Here is a 24,940-nt window from a genome sequence, read left to right as displayed (position 1 = left end):
TGGTGGGGAGCACCGTTGGCGGGGCCAGAAGATTTGTCGACATGAATGACTGGGAAAGTACTGGCCTAAGTTTTTCCAGACTCCATCCTCTGACACTTAGGGGACATTTTAACTTGCGGATGGCTAAGTGGTGGAGCGCACCAGTCGCTCAGCTGTTTCAGGAGCAAAAAGGCTAAAGCTATATTGAGGCTGAGTCCTCATTTAAATAGAAATGGTGAGCTGTGGGTATAGAATCATAGAATCCCTACAGTGTGGGAGGAGGCCATTTGGCCCATCGAGCCTGCAGTGACAACAATCCCATCCGGGCCCTAACCCCGTAACCCCACGTATTTACCCTGCTAATCCCCCTGAGGGTTTGTGAGGGCAGTCTCAATGCAGCTTGCTGGATTCAGGCAGCTCAACTAACAATACGGTATTTATAGGGGGAGGGCGCAAATGGAGCACGGGGGGAAAGAGATGCACCCAATTGCAGAGGAAAAACTTGGATTCCTACTCCTCCTGACACCACATGAGTAACTTTGATGGAACCTTTGCTGCGGCACATGTAAAGCTGATCAGAGAGAATATTTGTGTTTTGCAAAGTGCAAAATACATGTTTTGTTCATTTTGTCAGACATAATTGAACTAGCAGAGGGAGTTTGCAAGCAGAAGCAGAGAGTGCAAGAGAAGCCATGGTGCTGATGCACTTCTAATTCCAGTCTATCTCTGGCGGTTTCTTGTTCCAACAAACCTCGCACTGGCAATGAGAGTGATGAAAAATAAAAAGGTATGGAGATTTTTGGAGGATTTTTCCTACTTTCTGCTCAGAAAATAGTATTTTCAGTTGCACAACATTGCAGACTTAGAGAAACACTCAGGCTGTTCCAAAGGCACACAAGCTTGGGTCAAACAAGCAGGGAAGCTCTTAGGGAGGAGTTTCATCACTATTGCTGATGAAAATGGCATTGCCTACGCCCAATCTACCACCTTTTGCAGTGTACTTGGAACTATCATCTTCAAACCATGTTGGCAAAAGTGGCTGTGCTGTTTCGAAGGTGTTATGGCAGGTTTTGCCATCACAGAAAAGAAAAAGAAAAAGGGCACTCCTTCTCAACAGTGGTGAAGAATCAGGAGACATTTCTGAAACACTCACACCGAGCAAAACGACTGATTCAGCTACTGTGGCACTAATGCCCTATTTCCCAAAGAGAAACACAATATATGAAACAATGATCTACAGACATACAAAGCAAGAAGCAAATGAGATAATGTGCAGCATTGCACATGCTTGAGGCAGTTTGCAACCAAAGGTGACCTTGGTAAAGTTGAACAGGTCAAAATGGAAATAAAAACACAAATCAACAAAGAGTGTCTCTCCAACCAACTGTGCCAGTAAGCACTGGAAACAAAGTAGAAAATTGTCAGAAGTGCTGGAGCTGGCAAGATCACTATCACTCTCCGAGTCCGGAGCTACTGAAGCTGAAGCTGCCAAAAATCACATTCCAAGTTCAAATCCTGTGAGCACTGTTCATCACTTGCCTGCCAGGAAACCGCTTGCAAAGCAACAAAAGCAGACTCACAGAGATGTGACACGTTCAAACAATTCTGCCATTGTGTTGGTGCTCACCACACTGGACAGTGTCCTGCTACTGGTAAACAGTGCAAAGCCTGTGGAAAGCCCACCCACCTGATTGCTGCTCATCAGAAAAATCAAATATTAAGACTGATACCGCATGTGTCACATACAAGTATCATAGAAACAGGGCGAGAGAATGTAGCCAAGGAGAGACAGCTGACCCTGATCGTAACGTTGTGCTCTCTTTTAAGTGTAGAAATTAGCCATGTGACAGTGACCACTGGCGTCTCGGATGTAAATGTTCCCATAGATACAGGAGCATTTGTCAATGCCGTGGCAGACAAAACATTGAAGAAACTTCAGGATTGTCCCTTTCTCTGGAATTTTCCCTTACAACAGTGACAAATCTTTGAAAATTCTCAGCACTTTTGAAATCTTATTCAAAGATTGAAGGCTGTATTTTATGTCATATCTGGTGAAAGTGACAGGCTTATTAGTTTTCATACAGCAACAGATCGGAGTGATTGTTGTCACAAACTTGATTCCTATTCATACCAAGAACATTCTTGCGTTGTATGCTGATAGGTTCACTGGTATTGGCAAACTGAAATGTGTTAGATGCAAGTTACATGCAGATCCCACTGTGCCTTCAGTAGTGCATCAACAATGAAGAATATTATTTCATGTCAAAAGCAGATGGAGAAGGAAGTTCAACATCCATTTGACCTTAACATTATTGAGAAAGTTGGGGATGAACCTACCCATTGGGTCTCACCCATAAAAGTAATCAAAAACCTGACAGTGAGAACCAGATTAGAATTTGCGTTGACATGCGGTCACCAAACCAAGCAACACAACAAGAAAGATACTAGACATTGAATGTTGATGATGTCATCGAGAAAGTGCATGGTGCTAAAAACTTTGCTAAACTTGACCTCCATGCAGGACACAATCAACCCAACCTTGACAAAGTACCAAGGTATCTTACAATATTCTGCACTCACATTAGACTTTTCATCACAGGAGGCTCAACCTTGGGGTCAATACAGCCTGTACTTCAAGTATTTGAAGGCCCGCAGAACATCAGTAATGACATCCGTATCTACAGTGACACTGAGTGACACTTGAGACATGTTTACACAAATGCCTACAATGTTTTAGAGAATATAACCTCACCTTGAACAAAGACAAGTGTTTGTTCAATTAAGGAAGAATCAAATTATTCCATCATATGTTCAGTGTTGAAGGGGTAACACCTGATTCGTGGAAATTTGAAGCCATTGCGGATGTTACAGATCCTGCAAAAGTGCAGGAAGTTCAGAGTCTGCCAGGATTCATCACGTACTTGATTGCTTCATTTCTGACTTCACTACAGTAACTGTTGCTGCGATCTGACAAAAGTCAGTGGGAGTTGACTACATCACACAAACAAACTGTACCACAGATCAAACGACGGTTGTTAGGAAGTTGCACAAATGCCTACTTTGACCCTGGAAAAACGACCCAGGTAGTCATGGATGCAAACCCAACTGGCTTAGGTGCAGTTCTCATACTAATAGTTAAGGCAGGAAATTCACCAATTGTTGCGATGGCAATGTGACCACTAACACCCGCAGAGTAATTTTATCCACAAACAGAGAGAGAAGCACTCTCAATCACATGTGGTACTTTACACTTTAATTTCTATTTGTATGGAAGTGATTTTGAAGTCACAACTGATCACAGACCTCTAGTAAGCTTATTCAACAATCCATACACTGCAGCAAACCATTCACTTGCATGCAGCGTTGGTTACTCAAACTACAAGAGTATGACCTCCATATTGAGTATCAGCCAGGCAAGCTCAACCCAGCAGACTACCTTATGTGACGTTTGTTGCCAGCAATCAGTCCTACCAGTTTTGAGGGAAAGGATGTTGAACAACATCTTAAACATATAAGCCAAAATGCAGTACCAAAATTGCTAAAACTAGTTGACACCAAAGCGGTAACAAAATAAGGTGAGGGGCTCTAACTATACAAGACGGTTATGGAATCACAAAACTGGAAAGATGTGATTGAAAGAATGTCTATAAATAAAGTTGTTCACATATTACAAATTCTTCACAATGTTCAAAATGAGTTACCTATTATAACAACTTTGATTTGGTGTTACGCAACAACTGCATTGTCATTCCACAATGATTGAAGGAACATATTGTTAATATGGCACATGAAGGTCACCAGGGAATTGTCAAAACCAACAACTCCTCAGGGAAAAGGTATGATTCTCAGGAATTGGCCACATGGTTGAACACAAAATAAGTCAATCAATGTTTGCCACAATGTCAAATTTTCATCACTGATGGCTACAGCAAATTCCCAATCATGGAAATAGTTATGTCTACTTCAACGGAAGCAGTCATCCCAAAGCTTGAACAGATTTTCACTTTGTTTGGAATTCCTCAAACAGTGAGAAACAACAGTGTACCCCTATTCAACAGTGAGGAGTTCAGTAAATTTGAGAACTATCTAGGTTTCACGCATTGACAAATCACACCCCATTGGCCAAGAGTTAATGGAGAAGTCGAGAGATTGATGTGTACCTTGAATAAAGTGAAACGTACAGCCTCAGTTGAGAGCAAGTAATGGAAGCAAGAACTGCATAATTTTCTTCTCAGAAGAATTACAGAGTGATTCCTCACTCAACTATTCAAGAACCTCCAGCTGCACTCACTTTTGCACATCCTATGTGCAAACAACTTCCTGAACTGCCCATGGAGCTGATGGTCAACATGTATGCAAACATGATCATGAACAGAAGGATGCAATAAGAGTAAATGCAGAGTAAAACATGAAATTTGAAGCTACCTCACCAAAGCCAGGCGATAAGGTGCTTGTGAAATGTGATGGTCATGTTGGAAAGCAAGTAACTCCCTGTAACATCTAACCATTTGTTGTGACCAACACAAAGGAGCAATGCTCACTGCTAAGTGCAGCCCACAAATCATCACACAAAATTCTTCAAAGCACTGAAAGCGCCATTCTTAATCATTGAATTTGATTCTCACATTGACATCTCAGATGAAGAACATGAGATAAATGAGACCACACCTGATGTTAGACAATATCCTACTCATGAGAGAAAATGTGTGCCATACTTAAGTGACTATGTGACAAAGTGAACTATTTTCAATTGATGAATAAATCTTTCATTTCATTGTAAACAACTGAGCACATTGCAAAATTAATACCAAAGTTAGAATATGTAATAAGATGGATGTTAAGTTACACTTCAGGTTTTCAGATGTTAATACTTCAGGTGTTTATACTTTAGATGTTAAGATATACTTCATTTTGGGGACAAATTCTTGAAACATGATATGGCTGAGGTTTTTTTGGCCCTTTCTGCTGGTGGCACCTTCCCAATGGAGGAAGGGTAGAAAATAAACCATGGTCTATATCTCTCATTTATGAAGAAGTGAAAGGATGCAGTGCATTAATGTTTTGAAAAGTACAAAATATATGTTTTGGTCACCTGAAGGCACCATACAAAATTGCACCAGCAGAAGGAGTCTGAGGGCCGAAACAGGGAATATGAAGAATCTGCGTTATTAAAAAAAAGCCATTGAGCTTGTACACTTTTAATTTTATCTGTCTCTGGTTGTTTCTACTCCCAAGAACCTCATAAATATATTCTACTCAATTCTGTTGTAAAAAGGCAGTCAGGATCCGATGTACAACATCAAATGACTAAAAAGGCAGACTGAAGCACTCAGCTGCTGGAACCTTTAAAAGTAGCAGCAGTCAGAGTGTCAGTATTCAGAATGCAGTGAACCTACTGATCCTATTTTGAGGTTGCATTAACTTCAATTTAGCCAAGTTAAAATCAGTTCTTAGGAACTTTTCTCTGAACTGTTTCAAGTGTTTGAATTATTTGCTTTGTTTTTCCACAAACCACAATTGAACACAATTGTTTATTAAACCAGAAAGAGTGCAGAAAAGATTTACTAGGATGCGACTGGGACTTGATGGTTTGAGTTGTAAGGAGAGGCTGGATAGACAGAGCCTTTTTTCCCTGGAGCATAGGAGGCTTAGGGATGATCTTATAGAGGTCTATAAAATAATGAGGGGCACAGCTAAGGTAGATAGTCAACACCTTTTCCCAAAGGTAGCGGAGTCTAAAAGTAGACACTATAGTTAAGAAAGCCCATCAATGCCTCTAATTTCTCAGAAGACTAAGGAAATTTTACATGTCAGCTACAACTCTCACCAACTTTTACAGATGCACCCTAGAAAGCATTCTTTCTTGTTGTATCACAGCTTGGTATGGCTCTTGCTCTGCTCAAGACCACAAGAAACTACAAAAGGTCGTGAATGTAGCCCAATCCATCATGCAAACCAGCCTCCCATCCATTGACTCTGCCTACACATCCCACTGCCTCAGCAAAGCAGCCAGTATAATTAAGGATCCCACGCACTCTCGACATTCTCTCTTCCACCTTCTTCTGTCTGGAAAAATATACAAAAGTCTGAGGTCATGTACCAACCAACTCAAGGACAGCTTCTTCCCTGATGCCATCAGACTTTTGAATGGACCTACCTTGCATTAAGTTGATCTTTTTCTACACCCTAGCTATGACTGTAACACTACATTCTGCATGCTCTCGTTTCCTTCTCTATGAACGGTATGCTTTGTCTGTATAGCATGCAAGAAACAATACTTTTCACTGTATACAAATACATGTGACGATAATAAATCAAATAATAATAAATAGAGGGCATAGGTTTAAGGTAAGAGGGGAGAGACAGAAAAGAGTCCAGAGGGGCAATATTTTTACTCAGAAGGTCGTGAGTGTCTGGAACGAGCTGCCAGAGGCAGTAGTAGAGGCAGGTACAATTTTGTCTTTCAAAAAGCATTTGGACAGTTACATGGTAAGATGAGTATAGAGGAATAAGGGCCAAACGTGGGCAATTGGGATGAGCTTAGTGGTAAAAACTGGGCGGCATGAACAAGTTGAGCCAAAGGGCCTGTTTCCATGCTGTAAACCTCTATGACTCTATGACAATACCTAAGGGCAGTCTACCTCCTTTAACTCTGCGATCCTTTCATTTACGTATTTGACTGTTTTGCAATGCGGGGTTCTGAATCGAAGCGTTGGTGCAAATTAGGAATCGCTGTTTGAGCTGCAGGGCAATAGGATTAAAACTCTCCCAACAGCAATATGACTCCTCAACAAGCACAAATTGATTTTTATACTTCAGCTCATTTCTTACTCATTCCCCTGATTCAACATAAATCCTTCACAATTTGAGTTTAATTAGTAGCGCTCCAGGTGAAATGATGTCAAATACTTTTTGAAGAACACTGTTAGTCACTCAAAAAAATCTCAGAGAATTGCCAGGCTGCAATTAACCAATGTTGATTGCGGGTTCACTCGGTTATTCTCATATAAATTTCAAATCTTCTACTAATAGTTGATTCTACAATAAACTGAAATTGAAATTAATGCATTTGTAGTTTTCTGTATCTGTTTTGTCACTCTTTTTCTTCAGTTTCCAATCTATTGATAACTCACTTATTTCTCCCTAGCAACTCAGCATGTTGGGATAAATTCCATTTACTCTTGAGGATTTGTTTTCAATCCCCTCAGCTTGTCTTGGACCTCCAACCCCTATTTGACATCATTATGGATAGCATGTTGCTCTTTTTTTGTTCTTTCCATGGGACGTGAGCATCCCTGGCGAAGCCAGCATTTGTTACCCAACCCGAAGCTTGCTCAGCCAATGCAGACGGTCAGTTAAGGGTCAGCTACATTGATATTGGTCTGGAACCACGATAGCAAATTTTGTTAGAGAGAGTAAGTGGGGTTTTGCAACAATCAACGACTGTTTCGTAGTCACCATTCCGGAGAATGACTTTGTATTTCAGATTTTATTAACTGAATTTAAATTCCACCAGCTGCCATGGTGGGATTTGAACACACGCCCACAGATCTTTACTAGTCTATTCTCATTTTAACGTACAAACCCATGACCATCCTCTTGCTGTTGTGATGCTGGAAAGATTTGTTGTTGTATTCTGTATCAGCTGCTTTGATATTTTGCTATGTCCCTTTGGACCCTCTGTTCACCTTTAAATGTGTTTTTGCCTGTTCTTTGATTCATGCCAATGAGTTACTTCCTCTTTTTCTCTCTAAGATTTGCAATTTGCCATCACTATTTTACTTAGACTGATGGATTAAATGATTATTGTATTGTTGGTTGAAATCTTAATTATACAGTTCACGGTTTGAGTTCTTATTGAAGAAAATGCTAAGAATCAAACTACGTACTCAAGTTCATCTTCAGCCATTTCCTCGTGTTTATCAAATGATTTCCCACGCAGCTCTGCCATAATCTTTTCAACATCCTTCTGCATGTGCTGCAGATTTTTTTCTGTAACCCCATCTTTGATTCGAAGTGTTTCATTTAATTTTTTAGTTCTTTCCTTTAAATCTGGAAAAAAACACAAACAAAAGGAGCCAATTCCTCAATATAATACTCCAATATGGTGCAAGATTTTCACTTACATAGCATTTTAGCACAATGTCTCTCACCCAAAAGAATTATTTTGGAAAGCAGTTATGATAATATCAGCACCATTTTGCATACATCATAAAAACACAAGGTGAAGAACCAGTTCATTTGCTTTTAACATTGGCTGAAGGAAAAATAGTAGATAACTCCTTGCTCCTCTTGAATCATGCCATGCACATTTATCATTTGTCTGCACTGCCAGAATTAACAAATTGGACCTCATCATCACCTCATGGGAAACACAGCCCCTTCAACAATTAAGTATCCCCTCAGAATCTGCAGTACTATATTATCTAGGTTACCGTGGATTATTTGTTTGCGTGCACAATCCTCTAATTGAGATTACTTACCAATTGAGACAAATTGTCACAACAGGGATAATTCCAGAAATTTGTGCTCTCAGACTGGCACATACCAAAACTTGCACGCAGGCCCCCCTGATATTATATTAATCGATTTAATTGGATATAAAATTATGGGGCACACATGCCTGACTTCCTGATATTCACTTCCACTTCCCACGGGGAGCAACGGTTCATAAATTTGGCAGTGATATTTCTGTTTACATCCATAATCACAGTGGTGCTGAGTTTAAACTTATTGAATACTATCTGATTTAGTAATAAAACACTATTTACTGATTATATGTTTTAATCTTAGGGCTGTGTGAACCTCAAATGTGCAGACTCAATTGGAGAAAACGTTAACCATTCCTCATATTGCTACCGAATAAGGCTGCACAGAATATGCACAATTGATATTGGAATAAATTGTTTCTCCTGATTGCTAATTGGCATAGGTGGCCTTCCTTTCTTACAATGTAACTATATAATTGTGCACTTGCTGTAATAAATGTGGTGATAACATCTGGAAAAGTGCCACCACCTGCCGATACTTGTACCCACATTTGTCATTCCTCCAAAAGGACACTTCAAATTGAGTCAAGATCTTGCACCAAGATGTGGCTTGTTGGAAAGGGGTAGAAATCACATCCTATCTCACACAAGCTCCAGTTTTTTTCTAAAATGGTCAGGGAGACATAAATGCAGGGCAGAAACAGACTGAAAATTAAATATGTAATGGCTGATAGGCATGAAAGAGAAAACCGGTGATGATGGTGATAAATGTAAAAGAAAACTTCAGCAATTAATCGGCTAAACAAAAATAAATAAGTCTGGGGACAGCAGATTGGAGTAAGAAAAAGAATTGGAAGACTCCAATAAATACAAATGTCATTCTCATGGTCAGAATGTTTTGGACATGTGCTGCCAGATTTTCATGGAGGAGGCCATAAGGCTGAGTAAGAAAATTTCTCAACCCAGCAGACACATCATCTATCTGCTATATTTTTGTTCTGGGGAGGTGGAGGTGGAGGTGGGATAATGTTGGGCCCACTGCTACTGGAAGCAGTTAAGTGGCAGCCACGGAGGCAATTAAGTGCTGAGGAGGGCTCATTAGAAGACCCACCTCAGTTCTCTGGATCTTTGGTCCATTTGCACAGAAGACTATTAGGACCTCCAGCCTAACCCCTCACATCCCCTCACCTTCAATACTGTTCATGTTGCCAGCAATCCCCCATTACCCGCACACACCCCTATATGCCCACCATGACCCCATGCTGCTCCAGACCCTCTTATATCCCCCCATTCCTGCCTATGTCCCCATGGCCTTTAATATCAATATGCTCCTTCATACCATCAGTGATTCCATTAGTGAGTCTTGGAGCTCAGCCTTGCATTCATCATGAGGCCATTTGGACAAACAGATGTCTACCCATCTTTTTTGATACAGTTGCCAGATGGCCTTATTTTGAATGATTCATTGAGCTCCAAGACTCACCAATGATATCAGCTCAGCAGGAGGTCTGTTTAAGGGGAGTGTTAATTTTGATCAACTGACATCTTTATGAGGTTATACTAAGTTATTATTTCTTTGATGTGACATTTCAATGTCTGCATGTTTACTTGGATAAGATTAAGAGATGTGAAGTGGGGTAAAGTTTCTGTTATTGACACTATGAATGGCTGAATATGATACTTTGATAAGATTGTAAGAGATCGTTTTTGGGTGTTTTTTGTGTAATGAGAATTTCAAACACTTCTCACTGTTGTTATATGACTTATTAGTTCTGTACACCAAGTAAACAGGACGAATGGACATGGAGATTGTTGGGGGAGGGAAGAAGGAATGTGGGGATCATGGATGACATATGGAAGGGACATGGGGAGCATGGAGTATTATAGAAAGGTGGTGGCATAGTGGGGTTGTCACTGGACTAGTAATCAAGAGACCCAGGGCAAGATCTGGGGACTCCGGTTCAAATCCTGCCATTGCTGATTGTCGTAAAAACCCATTTGGTTCACTAATGCCCTTTAGGGAAGGAAATCTGCCATCCTCACTTGGTCTGGCCTACGTTCAATTCCAGATCCACAGCAATGTGGTTGATTCTCAGATTCCCTCTTAAATGGAAGGTAGTTAGGGATGGCAATAAATGTTGGCTCAGTGATGCTCATATCCCATAAATAAAAAAAAGAATGGGGGGCATGCATGGAGCATGGGTGGTATAAGCAGACATGGAAGGGAAAAGGTGGCATGAAAAGGCGCACAGAGGCGGGATGGGGGATACAAAGACCTTTAAAACTTACCTGTCAAAATATTCTCAAATCTAGACTCCTCTGTGGAGTTGTGAACTGTGAATCCTTAAGAAGCCGAATGGATTCCATGCAAGTTTGGGGCACGGTACGAGATGCCTATCCCCACAATGGAGCCAACCAGATTGGGAGTGCATGATGTGGGCTGGTTTGCACCCATTTTTCCTGCCAGCAAAAATTGCCAGAAATGGGAATGGAGTGGGAATCCTAGAATCCTGGGTCCTGCCTGCCTTCTTTAAAGACCTATGGAGTTGACTCCACAAAAATCCAGGCTGTAGGTACCTATCATGTCATGTGAAATTAAAACACTGTCAAAGTCAGAGTCACAGCAAGTGACGTCCAGAGCATGACCGTAATAAAGCATCTTTATGATATTTATACAAGTGTGGTGATGTCTACCTTGAGATGACAACATTGTATATCTGATAGATTTTTCTAATTCCATTGCTCGTTTGTGAGTCTTCTCAGTGTCCTTATCAGTCTGCTCACCATCTGCTGAAACTTTGGTTGTCTAATTTTAATATAAAAATGTCAAGTTAAAAATGATTTGGCCAATAAAACATAATAATCAGAAGCAAATATGCTTCAGTTCACTTTTAAACTCTTGAAAATATTACAACAGTAACTTCAGGTCTATTACAATACATTTAATATTTACTTTTATTTATTAAAGGTATTTTGTAATTTATAATAAAATGTTCACTAATGCAATAAAGAAACATATATTTATTTTATTAATGTTTTTATTAAAAAAGGTGAAAATATTGAATGAAGTACCTCTAAGTCAGTGACAGGCAACCTAGGCTAGTGAGTGGGCTGCATCAGTGGACCACAAGTTGAAGTCGAGCATATTCACTAATCATGACGCCATGAATAAGACTAAATATATTTAACATGCACCGAATATTTCATAACAAGTTATAAAAAATTCTTAATCATTTATATATTAATAGAACTGTCACCAACTTCAAATGGTAGAAACAAACAAAATATTTACACTTTGGATACAGAGGGAGCTCTGTATCTTGCAGTCAATGTTGTGTGCATCACTTGCTCTTGCTTTATGTGTGTATCATTTCAGTCATCGCAGCAGGGGGAAAAACACAAGGATGGAAATCAGCGGAATATGGTAACCCTGCACATGGATAACAGTCAACAAGGTCTCGTGGGCCACACTCAAAACCCAAATGGGCCACATGTGGCCGCTGGTTGCCTACCACTGTTCTACATCCTCTCAGTGTATGTGCTGAAATCAGGAATTACCAAGCATACATTTTAAGCATTCGTTCATATTTTGATGTCAATTCCACATTACTGTATCTATCCCTTACCCTGTTCAGTAACTCATCCATCTCTGTGATTAAGGTATCCAAGTTGCTATCTGCCAGCTGCAGAAGTCTCTCTGGTGCTCTCTGAGGTGACATTAGGTACTGCAGATATATGAACAAATTCACTAATTACAAGAGACATTCAGAGTGTGCACATAAAAGTACCAAAACATATCACTCACGATTTTGCATCTTTGTTCATTTGAAACACAATTAGTATATGAAAGATTAATGAACACTTTCTACTTTCCACAGCTGAACTTGTATTTACTGCACAACACACCAAACTTATCAAATCTTTTTTTGGCAAAAGGAGGAAAATGAGTGCTCTGGCAAACAAAACATCTGTAGCCTGTTTGATGTGGTGGTGGATTGAATTCTTATTAAAGTGGCAAATGTCACCAGTGGTAGCTTGAGAGAATCTAGGAGCTTAAAAGTTGAATGCATTGTTGATCTACATAGTAATGAGCAGAGTTGTCATTGTGCAGCAACAGCATCTGAAATTTGTGTGGGAATCTCTCATGGCAAATTGGTGGAAACTCCCAAAAAAGATGCAAACGGTTAAATACTGTCATTTACTCTGTTTCTCTGGTGTTCTGCCAATTGCCCATTGAAGTAACAACAGGTGATTAAAAAATTAGAGCCCTTGTCTTTGGATCATACTTCTGTAGGTGCGAAAACCGTTATGTATCAGGTAAGAACATGTCTTCTCAGACATGGCCAAAGAAATATATTAGGTAAAGTCTGGGTCAAAATTCTGATGGGGTATCAGATTTCTAAAGCACAAATATAGATTCCTTTTCTTCTCTCTTTGCTTGATTTCCTCTTTCTTTTCCAGATTCATTGGCAAGACCCAGTAAGATATCCATTCTTAGCAGTCTGAATAGAGTTGAAGCTACAAGTTTGTGGATGAAGCAATATTGTGGATAGAAGTTTGTGCAAGAAGAGCGAAATGTTACAAAAACTAGTGGAAAACAGTCGGCAAAAAAACCTCAAATCTCTCTGTTCCTCTAGACTCTGGGGTCTTGTATAGTTCCTCTTCCCCTCAATTCACCATTGGCAGTGCTACCATTAGCTATTTTGGTCCCATACTCTGAAATTTCCTCTCTATTTGATTTGGTTCTTTCCTTTATCTCCTTCATTAACATTCTTCTTAAAACCTACCTCTTTGACCAAATGTTTTGACACCCTTCTTAATATCTCCTCCTTTGGTTCAACATGCATTTTTAAAAATCTGATGACTCTTCTTTGAAGTGCAATGGGATGTTTGGCTTATGTTAAACGTGCTCTATAAATGCACATTATTGTTAATATATCATATTTGACGTTGTCTTTACAAGTGTTTTGTCAGTTCATCATATAGGAGGTTGAAGAAGTCCACTACAAAAATTCATTTCAAATAACAAGCGGATACTATTGTTACAGCTTGGGTTTTGCAATTGTGCGGCTAGATATTAGGGACAAAATGCTCAGATTGCTTATGGAAACGACCAGAATTGTCATGCCTGAGAAAATGCCCAACCCAAGACTTTTATACTGTAACAGTGCGTGTAAAATATCCTTGGCAAAGCAGGAGTAATTTTACAAATCTATGTTTCTGGTAAATAATCTCAATCATCAACAGCGCATCTTGGAAAATCAAACCAAACATTGTTCACGCCTTTTAGACTATTCTGGTCAAAAGGTTGTGGACAGTGCCCAAATGAATTCTTAATGTGTTCAGTAAGATCAGCACTTATTGATTAAGGAGAAAGAGGATGTCCCAGAGGGTTCAAGAACAGAATCTATTTGGGGAGAGCTAAGGAACAAAAAACTTGCAATTACAAACAGGTGAAACCACATTGCTTGCTGTAGTCTACAGGTCAGCAACTAGTGGGAAAGATGTAGAGGAACAAATTTGCAAGGAAATTACAGACAGGTACAAAAATTGGGACTTATAGATTGGGATAGAAGTAGTGTAAAACGCAAAGAGCAGAAAGAGTTCCTAGGGCTTGTTCAGGAAAACTTCCTACAGCACTATGTATCCAGTCCAACAAGTGGAGGCACTGCTAAACCTGGAACGATGTGAGCAAAATGGACCAAGAGGCACTAGGAGAACATTTAGAGGAAAATGATCATTGTGTCATAAGGTTTAGGTTAGCAATGATAAAGGGCGAAGAACAATCCAGAGTGAGCATAATTAACTGGGGAAAAGCCAATGCCAATGGGGTAAAAATGGATCTGGGCATTTTAAAAAGATAAAGATTGGCAGAAAATACAGAACTGAACAATGGACTACTCAAAAGAAATAGTTTCAGAGCAGTTAAGGTAGATTCCCATGAAGGCAAATTCAGAGCTCCCTGGATGACAAAAGAGATAGCGATTAAGATGAAGAGGAGAAAGTGTGTTTATGACAGCTGTCAGGTAGATAATACAATGGGGAACCAGGCTGAATATAGAAGATTCAGAGGAGAAGTGATAAAGCAAATAAAAGAAGCAACAGAACATGAAAAGAGACTAGCAATTAACATAAAAGGAAATCCCGAAGTCTTCTATAGACATGGAGAGTGGTAAAAGCAGGAGTGGGGTCAATTAGGGGCCAAAAAGCGATAGCATGGAAGCAGAAGGCATAGCTGAGGTATTAACGAGTACTTTGCCAAGGAAGATGATACTGCCGAGATTATCTAATCTAGACATGTGATGGGTTTAAAATTGATAAGGATGTGGTACTGATAGGTAGTCTGTACTTGATAAGTTGATAGGCACCAGGACTGAATGAGATGCATCCAAGGACACTGAAGGAAAATACAGAGGCACTGGCCACCATTTTCCAGTCTTCCTTGGATCCAGGTGTGTCGCCGGCGAATAGAGATTTTCAAACGTTACATGCTTGTTCAAAAAGGATAAGGTCAGAAATGACAGGCCAGTCAGTGATGGGCAAGCTTCTAGAAAGGATAATTTGGGACAAAATTAATAACCACATGGGAAAATGTGCATTAATTAAGGTAAGACAACACAAATTTGTTAAGGGCAAATTGTGTTTAATTAACTTGTTGGAGTTTCCTTAAGGGATAACTGAGAGGTTTGATGAGGGCAATGCGGTTGATGTGTTGTACGTAGACTTCCAAAAGGCATCTGATATAATGTTGAACAACAGACATGTCAGCAAAGTTACAGCTCATTGTATAAAAGGGACAGTAGCAACATGGATACCGAATTGGCTGAGTGATAGGAAACAGATGGTTAACGAATGCTTTTTAAAATCGAGGATGATTTATTGTGGAGTTCTGCAGGGGTCAGCTTTGAGACTCTTGCTCTTCCTGATGTATATGAATAACTTAGATCTTAGGTTACAGGGCACGGTTTCAAAATTTGCTGATGATACAAAACTTGGAAACATTGTGAATTGTGAGGAGAATAGTGTAGAACTTCAAAACTGTGTACATAAGCTAGTTGAATGTGCAGACAAATGGCAGATGTAATTGAATGCAGAGAAATGTGAATTAATTCGTTTTGGTAGGAAGAACATGAAGTGACAATAATAAAATAAAGTGGGTGCAGGAGCAGAAGGACCTGGCTGTATATGTGCATAAGTCATTGAAGGTAGCAGGATAGTTTGAGAGAACAATTGATACAGTATCCAGAATCCTAGAATTTATTAATAGAGGCAGAGTACAAGACAAAGGAGTCACGTTAACCTTGAATAAAACACTGGTTTAGGCTTCAACTGGAGTATTGTGAAGGCATCAGAGAAGGTGCAGAAAAGATTCATGAGAATGGTTTCAGGGGTGTAGACGTTCCGTTATGAAGATAGATTGTAGAAATTGGGGCTATTTTCCTTGGGAAGAGAAGCTTCAGAGGAGGTTTGATAGAGATATTCAAAATTATGAGTGTTCTAGACAGAGTAGATAGGGAAAAACTGTTCCCACTGGTGGGAGAATCAAGAATGGGAGGCACAGATTTCAGGCAATGAGCTGAGAAAGTAATGGGGGCATGAAGAGTAACATTTTCACACAGTGAGTTGTTGTGATCTGGAATGCGCTTCCTGATAGTGTGATGGGGGCAGTTTCAATCAAGGTACTCAGAAGGGAATAAAATATTATCTGAAAACAAAGGATATACAAGGTTGCAGGGAGAAGGCAGGGAAATTACTCGAGATGAATTTTTCATTTGGTAAGCCAGGGCAGATACAATGGGCTGATTGGTGTCCTTTTGTGCTATAATAATCCTATGGTTCTGTTTATGTTTCTCCTTCAATTTTTAATGAATTTATCATCCTGTCACCCTCTGTCTTACATAAAATAAATTGTGTAATTGAAATTACTAGTTAGCTTTAAAATTATTCACAATTTGGCTACATAAATAGAAGAAAGATGCTGACATTTTCAACGAATGTTATGCTATCAAAATAAATTTAAAACATTAAATCAATATTTTCAAAACAATTCCTTTCTTTGTCTTAAGTTAATCTTTTTCCCCTAATTTTGTTAGCATGTCCTGAAAGACTAGTTTGAAATAGAAATCTGTACTTGCCTTCAATTCTTGGGATACATTTTCATATCTATAAAGCACCTTATAGGGAGGAGGGAATGGTCCAGAGAGATTCAGCCTTGCAATCAGTTGATTAAGGTGTTCAAGGTCATTCAGCAGAAGTCCAGTGCATTCATCATCACAAGCTGATTTAAGATTTATTCAACATCAATACAAAACTCATTAGATTACAAGCAAACAGTATAGAAGTTAAAAGCAATCTGTCTTTTCCGCATTGATATGTTTACATGTTTAGTCAAGAACATTTTACTACCTTTCAGCAGACAATAAATGATTGCAATAAAGTCTTACAATTAATATAGATCCCACCCTTGAAAATATTTTAAAGCTTTTAGCTAGATATTACAGTTGGTCATTGTAGCAATATATTCACATTACATTTTGCAAACTATTATATTAACTCATGCTTTAAAATTCAGGTGGTTGTTTGATTTACTTTACACTGGTCAATGGAGTGTGTTACAATATGGACATGGCAATTAAATACTTTGCTGATCAAATGTCCTACCCTTTCCACATTGTATGAAACATAACAACATAATGCTTCATTCTTATCCACTGAAATATGACCATTTTTCATTAAAAAACATGCAACAACTAAAGGTTAAGACACAGAAATTTCAGCATACCTTAACAGCATTTGAGTTAAATTCATTCTTACTTTTCTTTCTGATTCTTCTCAATTTGCTCCCAACCATGTTTAGTGCCTAGCTTGAGATCATAGCTTCTTAACTTCAAATTACCTCTCAAAATGCATGAACTCAAATATTTTCTGAATTAAACTAAATCTGCCACTCACCTGTCCATTCTCCTATTCTGCCTTGTCCTATGAAATCTCATGGCATGCTCCTGGCAATTTATTTGCTACTCCTCAATAAGTCTCTTTCCCTTGCTTTTCCCCCCCTCTCTTTCTACCTCCTTTGGTTGCCAGTTCATCTACTTCTATTTATTAATGATCTGGATGAGGGTATAGTTGGGTGGATTAGCAAATTTGCTGATGACACCAAAGTCGGTGGTGTGGTAGACAGTGAGGAAGGGTGTCGTAGTTTGCAGGAAGACTTAGACAGGTTGCAAAGTTGGGCCGAGAGGTGGCGGATGGAGTTTAATGCGGAGAAGTGTGAGGTAATTCACTTTGGTAGGAATAACAGATGTGTTGAGTATAGGGCTAACGGGAGGACTTTGAATAGTGTGGAGGAGCAGAGGGATCTAGGTGTATGTGTGCATAGATCCCTGAAAGTTGGGAATCAAGTAGATAAGGTTGTTAAGAAGGCATATGGTGTCTTGGCGTTTATTGGTAGGGGGATTGAATTTAGGAGTCGTAGCGTTATGTTGCAACTGTACACAACTCTGGTGCGGCCGCACTTGGAGTACTGTGTGCAGTTCTGGTCCCCACATTACAGGAAGGATGTGGAGGCTTTGGAGAGGGTGCAGAGGAGGTTTACCAGGATGTTGCCTGGTATGGAGGGGAGATCCTATGAGGAGAGGCTGAGGGATTTGGGATTGTTTTCGCTGGAAAGGCGGCGGCTAAGAGGGGATCTTATTGAAACATATAAGATGATTAGAGGTTTAGATAGGGTGGATAGTGATAGCCTTTTTCCTCTGATGGAGAAATCCAGCACGAGGGGGCATGGCTTTAAATTGAGGGGGGGTAGTTATAGAACCGATGTCAGGGGTAGGTTCTTTACCCAGAGGGTGGTGAGGGATTGGAATGCCCTGCCAGCATCAGTAGTAAATGCGCCTAGTTTGGGGGCGTTTAAGAGATCCGTAGATAGGTTCATGGACGAAAAGAAATTGGTTTAGGTTGGAGGGTCACAGTTTTTTTTTTTAACTGGTCGGTGCAACATCGTGGGCCGAAGGGCCTGTTCTGCGCTGTAATGTTCTATGTTCTATGTTCTATGTTCTTCTCACAACTTGGAATGTGGCTACTGTTCAGTTCTATAATCTAGTAACTTGTCTTCCTCCTGAATACATATGAGAATATTCCGATGATTACAAACTTTCTTCGTGAATGCCATGATGATTTTACAAAAGAAGTAAACTAAAAACCATACATCTCTGATATATTGATCTAGAAACAATTGCTGTTACAGTGAGAATGTTAGCACTTTCCAAGTCTGACAACTGGCACTAGTTAGTGTGAAAATGTAAAACTCAAGCCCTATGTTAAAACACACTGCACATATCAAAACAAATCAAAAGCCATAATTTCAGACACATGGCCCAAATCAAAGACAAAAACCCATTCATATGTTCCTAATTTGTTTGACCTGTCTCCTGCCTTACTCCACTTGACCAAAGTAATTGAATTTTTGTTGAGTGGTATATTGGGAAATGTGAGCAGGCAAATTCAAGATCAAGCAATTCTTGTCAGAGCTATGCTCAAATAAAGGAATGGCACAGTGGTTAGCACTGCTGCCTCACAGCGCCAGGGACCCGGGTTCAATTCCAGCCTTGGGTGACTGTCTGCGTGGAGTTTGCACATTCTCCCCGTATGTGCATGGGTTTCCTCCGGGTGCTCTGATTTCCTCCCACAGTCCAAAGATGTGCGGGTTAGGTTGATTGGCCATGCTAAACTGTCCCCCAATGTCAGGGGAATTAGCAAGGTAAATACGTGGGGTTAAGGGATTAGGGCCTGGGTGGGATTGATGTCAGTGCAGGCTCGATGGGCTGAATAGTCTCCTTCTGCACTGTAGGGATTCTATTCAATTCTTCTATTCTGTTCTAGAGTGTAATTCGTAAAACATCACTATGTCTATTTAGTTGGACCTCCAACTCTTGCTACACCTGAAAAATGGTCCCCCTGCAGGATCAATGCATTTAATTTTACATCCACAAGGTCACATATATTGAAGAAATTTAATTTTGTCACTTAATTTTTAAACATAAAGCACTCATGCCACCAGTAATTTTCCCACCAATATAGGAAGTGACTGCAGCTTATTAGGAACAAACTACTTAAAGCAAAGGTCAGAGTACTGGTTCAAGCATTGACAAATTTCTCTTTCACTTTATCATGCACAGATCATTAGCAGCACTAAGAATTGATTATTCAACTACCGCATGGTTAAAAATTCGTCAAAATATATAATTACCTCAACATGTGGAAATCAGTGTGCCTACCATAATAATAAAGTTTAGATCTTCTTGAGGTGGTAGATTTTTGGAATAATCATGAATTCCAGTATGAAATCCATCATTAATTATGGGCAGCAAAGAACACATTTATAGAAAGAAGTACTGAACGGTTATTATGAAATGACAATAGGCAAGAAATTTCCTTTGGCAATGTTGGTGAAAAAGCACTTAGTAAATTCCTCTTTCTACTATCTTAAGATACATTAACCACAAATTAGAAGTCTGCCTTTCTCAATAGCCTGTCCTTCTTAAGGGAATATATCAATAAGGTTTTTCAAAATCCAAAAAGAAGTTAACCACAAGTTAATATCTCTATTAAACTAATGAATGGAGTAATGCTTACCAATATATTACTGAAAAGAGAGACACATTGTTGAAGCTTTTCGTCTTGCACTCATCAGGACAGATGTAAAAAATGCCAAATTTCAAAGGGAACAACAAATTTTACTGTAGAAGAAAACAGATGCTGACTGGTTAGCAAGCTACCTATTATTGCTTGAGATGTTGCCATGGTGAAGGTACCAGGGAGCTATTGTCCCTCAGGCTTTTGTTTATTAAAAAAAAGGTGCAATGTCTGGACATATTACTTTTGGCTGCAGAGGACAGGTCACTGCATATGAATATATGTAGCTTCTAGCAAGCACAAGTGAATTACTTTGCAAGCCCAACAGACTATCTTAAATTGGTTGTTAGTATAATTTCTAACACATTCATGATTGTTCATCAAACTGCTGCTCAATTGTGGGTTCATATTATACTTGCAAGGTTGGACATTATGCTCTAAGTTTTGAAAGCAGAGCTCAGTTGAGCATGGCTGGTATTCTGTCCATTGTGAACAGCCAAAAGGGTATGCTCTCAAATGTGATCCGTCAATTGTTGGGACAGACGGCATATGTGCTAGGCATTGTACCAGCACTGAAATTCATTTACCACATTACTCTTTCATAGAATCCTACAGTGCAGAAGAGGCCATTCAGCCATCGAGCCTTCACCAACTCTCGACTGAGTATCTAACCCAAGCCCTCTCCCCCGCCCTATTCCTGCAACACCGTACATTTACCAAGGCTAATCCATCGAACTTACACATCTTGGGACACTAAGGGGCAATTTAGCATGGCCAGTTCACCTAACCTGCAAATCTTTGGACGGTAGGAGGAAACCAGAGCACTAGGAGGAAACTCACGAAGGCACAGCGAGAACGTGCAAATTCCACAAAGACAGTCAACCAAGGACGTAATTGATCCCAGGTCCCTGGAGTTGTGGGGCAGCAGTGCTAACCACTGTGCCACTGTGTGGTGGGCAACCTCACTGAATAAACAAAAGCATGGGGGAACAATCGCCCCTGGCACATTCATCATGGCAACATTTCAAGTAATCATTTGTGGTTGCCCAACCAATCAGCACCGCTTTTCTAATGCGGTATAAATTGTTGTTCCTTTTGAACTTTGACATTTTTACATTGGCCTGATAAATACATGATGAAAAGCTTTGACAGCATGCCTTTTTTTCAGCAATACTCAAGTTCCGTACTACCAAACAACTTTTTGTTTACCAAATTGTTAATCATTTATCAAATATTATTATAAATATTAATTTTCAATCTCATAGCTGCAAAACTCATCAAAGCCGCTAAGTTTTATAGCTGGTTATATTTTCAGCCCTTGGAATACCATCTGTGCATGCCTCAGCCTTTCACTTAGATTTCTCAAAGAACAAACACTTGCTATAATTATAAAAGATGTTTACTTCCCAATTAACAAACTCAACTTCATAGCTTTCCAGAAGATGAAGTCTAAAATAAAGTCCAATGTAAATAATTTCAACAGTTTTAGTATGAAATGATAAATGAGTAAGATTAGTGTTATTTGTCTAGAATTCGGATAATACAGCTCCCTTTATTTGTTACACGAAATGAACGCCAAACGAAGACCTTCTCAGAACTAATATTATTTCTTCGTGCTAAAAGTTTATGAATCTGCTCCCATTTCTATTTATGGAAGAACGTTTTGGCAATGTTGAAGCTTGATTCTCTAACTTGATGAAAACCGAAGGACCTATTTGAATGCAGAGTAGAAACCTATGAGGAAACAAGCTGAGGATTAAAGCCATTCTCAGTGAAGAATTGCATTACACAAGCAAGACTGTCTGGTAAATTACTGCCGATCTGCTTAAAAACACAGATTTCTAAACATAGTAAGTTTCTAATTTGGAAATACATTTGCACTAAACTGATCATTCTAGTTTGGTTATCAAAGGATGCAAACTTGTCACAATTAAAATTACTGGATTATCCCAAAACTTGCAAAATTGAGAATCTATTTTGTTGTAAATGGTTGCGCAGCATCAGTATCAAACCATAAAAGACTGAGGTTCGAGGTCATTGGGAAAGAACTCTGAAAAATCACCGACCTGTATTTATTGCAAGTCTTCCTAAATTATGAATCAATAACTGCATGGTTTATGAAGTCCAGTCATTTGAAACTGTCATGCTGGAGAAAATGCATATACAGACAAGTCAACGCACATGATTTTAATAGTATCTGATGTTAGGATACGTACAAATACATTTCGTGCCCTCACGAACATGCCACTCCATGCAGCTATCACAGGTCCAGCCCATCATTTCCGGTTTGCAATGACACTGACCAGTGGCTTTGTCACATGGTACAGGTAATGAGCCAATAGGATCACACTCACATTGCATACAAGAGCTTCCTTCAATTCTTGGATTACCATAGTAACCAGGTGAACACCTAAAAATGACAAAACCAGAATTTTCAAACCGTAATGTTCAAATGCACTGGTAAATATAAACCATAAATTCAGACATTTTGGGGGACACTTTTAGAAATTAGATACTGGAACTTTCTCGATGGATGTGTCTGTGATCCAGTCCCGTACTCTTGAATCAGTTATTTCGATATTACACATGACTACCCCATCATTTCTAGTACTGGTACATGCCTGTGCACATATCTGCAGATCCACATGCAACATAAGGCTCTCTGCACTCCCAGGAAACAAAGTTTATAAAATATTTCAGTGTTGTTGCTTTCTCAATGAGTCAGATTCCACAAAACAAATGATCTCTTTCCAATTGAATGATTTCAGGAACCTAGCCTGTTAAATTTTAAATCCCCATGGTCTTTCGGAATACTGGATTTAAGAAATGCACTATTATCCTTAGTTTTCCGAATTGCTGTGTGTGAATAATAGACAGGTTGTATGACATAGTGTCCTTATTTCTATGGTTATCACAGCATGAACACCAAATTTCTACCTGCTCTTGCCCAAACTACAGCTCTTCTGCCTTCAGGTTCTCCCGATCTCAGGGCCAGCATTCATACATCGGATGCAATCTTACCTGCCGTTCACACCGCATTCCCGCTGCAGTGCAGTCGGAGAATTTGGCGGCCAGTCAAATTTCCACTCACTGCAGCAGGATGGGAAAATCCCGCTGGCATGAATGGTTATAAGATTCTAACCATCGATTTTTTTTTTAATATAAAAAAATCTTGAGCCTTATAAATGTTTTAAGAAAATAAATAGAATGCTTTGGAATTATATTCTGTTCCAAAGTTATTTAACTATCCAAATAATTAACAAATTAATCCTGGAATTATTATACTACATACAAATAATCAAAATGACATTTTACCTGTCACAGTGCTGCCCCTCATATCCCTCTTGACATGCATCACAGCGATAAGCACTATGTCCTTCCATAACGCAAGTAGGACTAAAGCTAAAAATAATTAAATACAAAAGGTCAACTAAAGCTAAATTGATAGCAAATTAATCAAAATATATTGTGCTTTCATTTTCAATAATGGTAATAAATGTCAGGCTGCACTGATATTAAAATAAAACTAATTACTTGATGTGAATACACAGTTTTCCTTGCAGGGTTGGGTTGAACTGTGAGGTTAATTCATTCACTGCAGAAATAATCTTGCCTCTATGATCACATATCTAAATTGCAACATGGGTCAACATTCAACTCATCCAGTAAACAAGTTAACAGTATTGTCAGGCAGCTGAGATGCCAGAACTTTCGCAATAGTCTGGTTAAATTCTTGGTCCTCACTGAAACATTTGAGTAGTTTTGGTCACAGATTGTGAGAGAGTTAAAATATTATGCCAAAAATGAAAAGAAATGCCCCCGAGAAATGCCCATTTGCTCAGAAACTAAACACAGGAAAAAAGGAGCAGAGATATACATGTATTTATTGAGTTTGGGAGAGGGGATGGTGGCAATGCTAGGCCTATGCTACGCAAACACCATCACTAAAATGCAGATGAGGTGAAAGGAACTTTTTCTGATCATTTGCCTCATTTTCATCTGATAATCTGTCAATCAGCATTCAACCAATCTCGAATAAAGGCCCTCCTGATCACTCAGTTGGTTAAGCTCTGAATAATTAAGGGATAAAAGATGAGCAGATTCTAGGTTCATTTCCATTGAGCCTGAGCTCAGCCAGGGCCACTGTACCCACAGGTTTAGGAGGGAATAAGTGACCAGGTTGCAGTCGCTAATTGTTATTTTATGTTTGCTGCTCCAATTGATCAAGTGAACTTAGATGGGAATCAGATCAAACTCTTTGCAGTTGGACAGCCTGTTGTCTAGGAACAAACATGAAGGCAGATCATTTAGGAGAGATACTGGAGAAGGACCTATAAGATTAAAACACATAACAGCAAAACATCAGCACCTTGAGAAGAGATGTTGGGGGTGGCGGAGAAAATGGGGTAAAAGTATTTACTGACATGCAAGATGTAAGGTTTTCTTGAGTAAGAAAAAGATGTTTAAAAAGTGGCTAAAATGGATTCTGAAGGTCACAGACTAATTTGGATGAGTTTATATATTTTATGTTCATAATTCTATAGGCTCTTAAAATTAAATACTCATATTGAACTTCCACAGATGTTCTTCAACTGGAGTTCAGCAGAAATTCCGAGAAGAATGGTGCAATTTCTATAAACAACCGCTCCATTGGGTGTGCTGACCTCCTCAAGACATGACAAGGGATCATGAGGACCCTATAACCATTCAGGTTCATTTATAGAGCCATAGAGGTTTACAGCATGGAAACAGGCCCTTCAGCCTAACTTGTCCATGCCGCCCTTTTTTTTAAACCCCAAAGTTAATCCCAATTGCCCGCATTTGGCCCATATCCCTCCATA

The 24,940-nt window shown here is 39.3% G+C and overlaps 1 protein-coding gene across 6 annotated transcripts in view; it reads right to left on the bottom strand.

The window, feature by feature from the left end:
• The window catches only part of lama2 (laminin, alpha 2), a 359,403-nt gene that overhangs the window by 68,776 nt on the left and 265,687 nt on the right, over positions 1-24,940 (bottom strand). For 5 of the 6 annotated variants that reach the window (XM_078212838.1, XM_078212839.1, XM_078212841.1 and 2 more), the window contains 6 exons: positions 23,415-23,501; positions 22,316-22,509; positions 16,604-16,746; positions 12,095-12,193; positions 11,163-11,274; positions 7,869-8,031 (listed from right to left, as the gene is read on the bottom strand). In XM_078212838.1, the coding sequence (XP_078068964.1) occupies positions 7,869-8,031; positions 11,163-11,274; positions 12,095-12,193; positions 16,604-16,746; positions 22,316-22,509; positions 23,415-23,501 (798 nt within the window). The remainder of the gene's footprint in view (positions 1-7,868; positions 8,032-11,162; positions 11,275-12,094; positions 12,194-16,603; positions 16,747-22,315; positions 22,510-23,414; positions 23,502-24,940) is intronic. The other variant, XM_078212844.1, reaches the window with a different exon arrangement.

The sequence above is a fragment of the Mustelus asterias genome, chromosome 5 (genome assembly GCF_964213995.1).
Source record: "Mustelus asterias chromosome 5, sMusAst1.hap1.1, whole genome shotgun sequence".
Taxonomy (NCBI): Eukaryota; Metazoa; Chordata; class Chondrichthyes; order Carcharhiniformes; family Triakidae; genus Mustelus; species Mustelus asterias.
This window is presented reverse-complemented; position numbering and strand designations above follow the sequence as displayed.